Consider the following 8,501-nt stretch of genomic DNA (forward strand, 5'->3'; position numbering starts at 1 on the left):
TTTTAAAATATTAATTCCTTTATCCTTTTCTATTACATATGTTGAAAAAGATAAAGTTTTGAAGGAGGAATTTTGTATATACCATTGTTTTCCAAATTATAAAGATCTATTAAATCTATTATTTAGTAATTATGTTATAAACGATTTAATAGAAATAATTTTGGTCGACCTAATTTTGACTCAATAAAATAGGCATTTTCATCGACTGCTTCAATCAATTTATCTAGAATTATTTACTTTGTTATAAAACCATCATCATTTATTATACAATAATAATAATATTATCTTGGATTTTCATTAATTGGTCTTATTATTATGGCTGATTCTTCAGAAATGTGGTACCAATATAAATATATTTATAATGGATATTAGAATGTATTTATTTTTTGGATTATAGAAATTAAACAAATTAATAAAATTAATTTTTTACTCTTCATTTTTCTTTTTTTGTATTTTCTTTTTATTTTTAATTTTATTATTTTTCTCTTTTTTTTATTTTAATATTTATAAAATTTATTATTTATTTTAATATTATTTAAATAAATCCTGTTTTCTAACTAATAATATAAAATTAAGGTAATTTATATATAATTTTTAAATAATCACTAATATATTAGTTTCTAAATATTGATTTTTTACTGATTTTAATTTATATAATTATTGACGATATTTTATAATTATCTAATAAATAATTAACTAATTATCAGATAAATTATTAACTCAAATTAATAAATTTTAATCTTCTAAATATAATAATTTGTATAAAATACAATAATATCTATAAAAAATGTTTGTTTAATTATTATTATTTTTTAATTTATATATTTCTATTTCTATTAAAATAAAAAAAATTAAATAATTAATATATATAATTTTATTAATCTTTATATATTATAATAAAATAGAGTTATTATTAAATAAATTATAATATATATTTTTATCTTATTTAGAAATATCAATAATACAAAATTTTTATGAATATAAAAACAAAATAAATTCATTCTTAATATTTTTTTTTCTTATTCATATTAAATTATTATATAATCTTCCTTATTTTAATTTAGTTAATAAATAAATAAATAAATATAAACCTAAAAACATTTTAAAATGTTGTATGAGAGAAATATAGTTAGTTCCAAAAATTATTTTCAATTTTCTAACTAGCAAATTACAAAAAATAGTTATATATAAATAGCATATAATTGTATTTAAAAATAAAAATAATAAATTTTTTGAAATTGATTATTCAAAGAATTATTTATTAAAATTTATAAAAGTTATATATACAAAAAAATTTAAAAAGTAATAAAGAAATGAAAGGCTTTGAAGTTAAATTATAAACATACATTTTAAATATGAAACAAATATAGTTAATTTTTTTTAAAAAAAATCTTATTTTATTTATGAATATCTTTGTAAAAAGTGTTTAATATAAAATTAAATTAAAATAAAAAAAAATTTTAGAAAGCTAATAAAATTTTAAATATTTTAATAAAAATATACTAAAAAAGATAAATTTTTTTACGTAAATTATATAATATATATATTATAAAATATTTTTAAAAGAATAAAAAATAATTAATTTATTTAAAATATAAATAAAAAAAATTAAAATTTATTATTATATACATAAATAATATAATTATATAAAAAAATATTTTTTATTTTCTTTTTAAAAATTTATTTATAATAATTAATAATTATATATATGCAATTATTAATATTTAAATTATATTAATAATTATATCTTATAAATAATTTATATATAAAAAAATAATAATTAATAAAGAATAATCGTTAATTAAATTTTATTTTATGGATTTTATATATAATTACCAAAAGAAAAAATTAAGATTAAAAAATATAATATTGCTTATTTTTCAAATTAAATATGAAATAAATAATATATATAAATTTATATTAAGCTTTTTTCATAAGTCAATAAAATTACATAAATATATAACACATTTTAATTTAAAAAAAATTAATCCAATACAAAAAAATTTTTGGTTGATACAATTCTTTAATTTCTATCATATAAAGATTTATAAAAATAAAAGAAGAAATCATATAAAATATAAAAAATAATTTAACTCATTAAATTTTATTTTATTTATAAAATAAAATAGCATAAAACTCTTAAAAAAATAGAACTTTTACTCAAAAAATAATTTTTTTTCAATTTATTGTGCATTATTAACTAAAAATCAGCTTAATCCTGATAGTTTATATTAAAAAATTTTTGATCAGTTAACTATGTTAAGTTTTTCCTTACTTTATTTTAATCAAAAAAAATATTTATTAAGCAGTTTCTTAATATTGGGAAGTCGTTTGATTGATTAAAAAGCCTCCTGGAAATATCTGAGATAAGAGTTTAATTCATATAAATAAACTTTATATATAAGATTATTATTTTTTTTTAAAAAAAAGTAAAATTTGAAGAACAATAAATTTTTAATTTAAAGTTGTTAAAAAAGTTTATTAATTATTTTCTATAAAAATATAGCAAGAAATTTCATAAAAACAGCGTTTTTAATATTCTTAAAAGACATGAAAAAGCGCACGACTTTATTTTACTTAAATATTTTTTTTTAATTAAAAAAAACTAATTTATGCAAACATGAAAATAATTAAATATTGCTTTTAAGCGCCAATAATAAAAATTACAATGATTAAAAACCTAATTTGAATAACACAATGCATTATTAACACGAAAGATCATATAATTGACGCATTTCAGATATCCTACAAAATAAAGTCCCAAATAACTCAAAGAATAAGTACGACAGTGTAAAAATTACTCATTATAATAAAAAATGAAATAATAAGAATGTTTATTTGTAATTAGAAAAAAGAAAAATATATTAATAGTTATTATTTTTATCTAAAAAAAAACTTAGTTTAAATTATATTTTGTATATAATTTTTTAATTATTGTATTTTAAATCAAATTAAAAAACTAAAATCCTTGAATAAGGTGATGCTCTTTTATTTATAATGTTTATAAATAAATTTAATCCTGATTAAATATTAGAGAAATACATTATTTGTATTCGTCTGAATTGCATATTAATAATGAGTCAAGTTTTTATATAAGCTGATTTTTAAATCAATTAAACATTTATGGGAGAGGTTTTAATGATTTATTAAAATATATAAAATAAAATAAGATATATAATTGTTAATGTTCAATTATTATATATTAAATATTATATATTATATATTATATATTATAGATTCTAATTTTTTTACATATTTTTAATTTTTATAAAGATAATAGATTAAATAATTTTATTCTTATTTTTAAAAAAATAACTTATATCATTATTTATAATGTTAATATTTATATAAATTATTATTTATATTTTTAAGAATATAAAAATAAAAATGTTTATTAATTATAGGTTTAATTGAAAACAAATTAAAAATTATATAAATTAATTTTTATTTTTAAATAAATAATTTATTTTTATATTATTATTTATTAATAAAATTTATAAGTATTTGTTTTAATAATTTATATTTAATTATATTTTTAAATTAATTTAATTTAATTTAATTTAATTTAATTTAATTTAATTTAATTTAATTTAATTTAATTTATTTAATTTAATTTATTAAATGATATATTTTTATTATATTTTTTAATGATATATCTATCTATAATTTTTTTATTATTATAAATATCTATATTTTTAATTTGATTCGTAATATTTAATTTTTTAAAATTTCATATTATTTTTTTACTTTTATTAAGAGCCTCTTATCAATTTTTTTTTTTTTTTTTTACATAAATTATTTTTAATTTTTGATTTTAATTTTTTTTTTTTTTTAATTGCAATATTCTTACTTTTATATATTATTTTAACAATTTTTATTGCTACATTTTATATATTTTAAATTTCAGATATATGAGTTTTATGAGTTTTTCACTTTCATTCTATTTTGTATTTTTTTAAACTAATTAAATGATAACTCTTTAAATATATTTAATTTATTATCCACTTATATTTCATGTTAATTATTTGTCATATAAATTTTAATTTATTGGATTTTCTTATATTATTTTAAAATAAATTTTAAGTATTATTTTTTAAAATTCTTATTTTATAAAATTTCTTACGCTTTAATAATATACAATATAATTTTTTTTTAATAGTTTTTTTTTTCTTTAATTAATGTTTAATTTTATGAATTAATTTTCGATATTTTAATAATTAAGTTTCTTAATAATGTTAAAATATAATTTTTAGCGATATTATAAATATTCCATTTCAAATTTTTATTTAAGATTTTTTATTCGTAAATTTTATAAATGTTTAAAAATTATTAATTAGAAAATTATCATTGATTGCAAATTTTTAAAATTCTTTTTAAAACATAATTTCTTAAAAAATAAATAAATAATTATTTATTATTATTTTTTTATACAATTAAGTTATTATAATAAAATTAATTTACAATATTATTTTTAAAATATAATAAATATATTAAAATTTATTAATTGTATATTATTATCATTTTTAAAAATATTTTTAAATTTATTATATATTTTAAAAAATAATTTATAAAATATACAATAGAAAAAAGATTAGAAAAGCAATATTATTTTTTGAGTAAAAATATTATTAATTTATATTCTAAAGTAAAATAAATTGTTCTAAAGAAAATATATATTATATATTAAAAAAATTAATTATGTTATAATATTATTATTATTATAATTATTATTATTATTTTATTATTATTATTAATATTATTAATATTATTATTATTATTATAAATTATTATTTATAACTTTTTTTTATATCTTTTTTATTTTATTTATTAAAATATTATAATTTATATATTAATTATATTATTTGATTATTATTATATAAAAAATATAGAATAATATATTTCATTTTATTTCTTTTATTTTTATTTAATTTATTATATTATTATAATCAAATACATAATCTAAGAATTTCTATAATGTATCATTATATCCTTTCAAACTTCTTATACTGGAATAATAGTTTAAAAATGAAATTATATTTTAAATCAAAATTAGATCTATAGCAAAAATTGTTAAATAACAAGTAGTCCATTATTAATCTTCTTAATCATTAATAATACTACACTTTTTTAAAATAAATAAAATAAAGAATATCATAAAAATCGTTAGAAAAATTAACTTTGAAACTATGTATCTAAGGCACTTTAAAAGATTTATATTTTCAATTAATTTTTTTAAACATTATTTTATTAAAATACACATAAATATTAAAATTGCCAAATAAAAATGTCCTTTCATATTATAATAAAAGCAAACTAGCATAAATAAGCATTATTTAAAATACATTAATAAAGCCCTAATTAAAGAATTTCGTGTATAGTCTTATATTAAATACATTTCCAAAAATTCATTCGCAATAATTGTAAAATATAATTTCTAGTCATATTAATAATAATTATGATTTATATTTATTCTATTAACTTTATTTATATTATTATTTTCATTTTAAATATCATTAAATAAATAACATTTGTATTGTTTTTCTTATTCTTATTATTTTATATAATCTATTTATCGATAAAATTTTTAAATTCAGACATATTTTAAGTATTTTAATCAGGGCAAGCTTAACTTTAACTTATATAATTACTTTATTTTCTTGGATTTCTATTAATTTTATTATTATTCTTTTGTGATTTTATGTCTATTTATTCTATTTATTAATTTGCTTTTTGAATATCTGATTTAGACCTTAGCCTTTACCTTTAATTTTCTTTGTTTACATTTTCTTCTGCATTTTATATTGCAATCTGGTCTTTTACGGGTTCCATTTAAGATTTTGGTGTTTTCGGTTTGCAATCTTCTTCTTCGAAATTTTTCACTTTCCTATTTCTAAAATAGGATTTATAATCTAAAAAATGGCAAATTATACAGGCGATTAATATATATATAGTAACTACAAGATATACTTTAAACATCAACTTACTAGTAGTCGCATTTTTTTCTTATACTTTTTTCTCACATTTACCATCCTCATTTAAAACAAGTCCATTTTCGCACTCCAAGCATTTAATATTGTTTGCTTCTGTGCATCTTTTGCATGAGAAATGGCAAGGATCGCATGTATTAGTCTCTACATTTTTAAATTTATTTTAAGGACATTCAATTTTGCACTCATTTTGGTCTAAGTAAGTATTCTCTTAGCAATAAATTTCATTACTACAGAATCCATTAAATAAATAGAGTCCCTAAAAACATTCTGTACATTCATTAAATTGTTTACAATTTAAACAATTAGAATCACATGGTAAACAATTTCCTTAAGAATCGGGAAAAAAAGATTAATCACATTCAAGTTTACATTATTAATCTTAGGTTAGAAAATAATTCTATTTACAAGATACACATTTGCCCTTTTCTATACATGTCTTACAATTTAAGTCACATAATTCGCATTTTTATGTACTTCTTTTTAAGTATGATCCTTCCTCACAAGTATCACATGTATTAGAATTCGAACAAGTAAGACACGTAGGATCACATTACTAACAATTTTTATTTAAATCCTCATATTATTTATTATCGCAATTATCGACACATTTTTTAGTTTATAAAAGAACTTAATTATTATTACATGTAATACATTAATTATTTACTATTCCATTTTCACATGTTTGACAATTATCATCACATTTTTCACATAAATTACTCCTTGTGTTTATATAATATCCCGCATTACATGTGTTACACGAAATAGCATTTTAACATGTAAGACAAGTCGCATTGCATTATTAGCATGTCCTTAAAGCATCTGCATATTAATTTTATAACAAGAAATAACGCATTTTCTGTCTTAAGTGAGAAAATTATTAAGTAGCATTCCGTACATTAATCATTAGTGGGTCCGTTTCGCACGCTACACAGTTTGCGTTACATTGTTCACATCTATTAGTATCAGTATTTAAATATTAGCCCTTAATACAGGATGTACAAGTATCAGCATTATTAACACAAGTTCTACAGTTAGCGGAGCAAGGTGAGCAAAATTAAGTTAAAGGATTTAAATAATTATCATCAGCACATGTAGAACATGAAGTATTATTAATACATGATAAGCATGATGCATTACACGGCTAGCATTTTCTCGTATTATCCGGATATTATTTTGGTAAACAAATATCTTTGCAAGTTTAGTTAGTTTATAAATATTAATTATTATTACAAGTAAGACAAGAAGTCTTTGAATCTTTGCAAGTTTAACAATTCGGATCACATAATTCACATAGACTACTTTAAGTGTTCGCATATTAGCCTTAATTGCAATTCCTAACGCATTTTTTTTCCAGTTATTGGTAATATAAAGGAGGTGAGCAGGACAGGCATTTAGTATTATCAGTACCGTTTTGGCATGTAGTACACTAAGCATCACATGGTTCACATTTCAAAGTATTTGTATTAAAAAAATTGCCATTTACACAAAGTTAACAAGAATTTGCGTCTACACATTTAAGACATAAAATATCGCAATCCCTACATTTAGGTATATCAATTTGAGTATTATCTAAATATTAATTACTATCACAAGCATCTACACATGTTTAGTTTTTTATTTGTAAAACTTTAGGTGAATTACAAGAAGCACATATATCTGGATTATCATTTTGACAAGTTTTACAATTAATATTACAAGGTTTACATTCGTTCAAATTATTTTTATAATAACCTTAATCACATATAATGCAAGTAGTTTTATTATCACATGATATACATCCTTGCATACATGCAATACATATATTATTTTCAAAAAAAGTTCCTTGTGGGCAACCTAAACATATATCATCTTTAAAATATTCATTATTTTTGCATTAAACACATTTTAGATTACTAGTTATATGCTCAGTATCTCTACAAATTATATTTTCAATTGAATATAAGTAGACATTTTTATCATCATGATTTTCATCATCCGCAATTAAAGTTTTTCCTTTTGAAAAAAAATATCTGTACCTATGGTCTATTATAGGAAGTGTGTAATATTTATTTTTTTAATCCTTTCTTTAGATTACACGGACTCTATTTAAAATTTTATCATAAGATATATCATACACGATATTTCCAAAAATAATGACCGATTAATAAGACAAAATATCATAATATTCTCCGAATTTAATCGGCGAACTATCTGTAGACATCTTTACTTCCCTATATGTAAGCAAATCGTAAAATTTCCAAGTATCAGAAGTCCCAAAGCAAATTATTTTTTTTCCAATTCCAAAATCGAAAATATCAGACATATAAAATTTTTTTTAGCGTAGTTTCAGCTTATTTGACAAAGTAACTATATCTCCATTAAAGGTTAATTAAGCTAAAACTACCCTTATTTATGTACCTTATTTTTATATAGTAAGGCCAATATCATTATCAATATCAATTATATATATACACTTATTGTACGGAAATTCGCTCATTTTGTATTTTTTTCCTTTATAAATCATAAACGCGG

General features: G+C 17.0%; 2 protein-coding genes across 2 annotated transcripts, besides 8 other annotated features; one reads left to right on the forward strand and one right to left on the reverse strand. All coding sequences in view use genetic code 6, as the record gives it.

The window, feature by feature from the left end:
• Positions 1–674: 674 nt before the first annotated feature.
• Positions 675–721: a microsatellite.
• A 24-nt stretch (positions 722–745) lies between these two features.
• Positions 746–786: a microsatellite.
• A 901-nt stretch (positions 787–1,687) lies between these two features.
• Positions 1,688–1,744: a microsatellite.
• Positions 1,745–2,390: 646 nt separating this feature from the next.
• IMG5_086910 (hypothetical protein) lies at positions 2,391–2,791 on the forward strand (the record flags this gene model as incomplete). Its single annotated transcript, XM_004035784.1, has 1 exon — positions 2,391–2,791. A coding segment is annotated over one exon (339 nt), but the record flags the coding sequence as incomplete, so codon positions are not given.
• Positions 2,792–3,193: 402 nt separating this feature from the next.
• Positions 3,194–3,235: a microsatellite.
• Positions 3,236–3,513: 278 nt separating this feature from the next.
• Positions 3,514–3,617: a microsatellite.
• Positions 3,618–4,086: 469 nt separating this feature from the next.
• Positions 4,087–4,122: a microsatellite.
• A 585-nt stretch (positions 4,123–4,707) lies between these two features.
• Positions 4,708–4,792: a microsatellite.
• Positions 4,793–4,819: 27 nt separating this feature from the next.
• Positions 4,820–4,862: a microsatellite.
• A 430-nt stretch (positions 4,863–5,292) lies between these two features.
• On the reverse strand, positions 5,293–8,190 carry IMG5_086920 (zinc finger lsd1 subclass family protein, putative; the record flags this gene model as incomplete). Its single annotated transcript, XM_004035785.1, has 2 exons — positions 5,293–6,809; positions 6,933–8,190. The coding sequence occupies 2 exons, from the start codon at positions 8,188–8,190 to the stop codon at positions 5,293–5,295; spliced, it is 2,775 nt and encodes a 924-aa protein (XP_004035833.1).
• Between the last annotated feature and the right edge of the window lie 311 nt (positions 8,191–8,501).

The sequence above is a fragment of the Ichthyophthirius multifiliis genome (genome assembly GCF_000220395.1).
Source record: "Ichthyophthirius multifiliis unplaced genomic scaffold scaff_1120509250650, whole genome shotgun sequence".
NCBI lineage: Eukaryota > Ciliophora > Oligohymenophorea > Hymenostomatida > Ichthyophthirius > Ichthyophthirius multifiliis.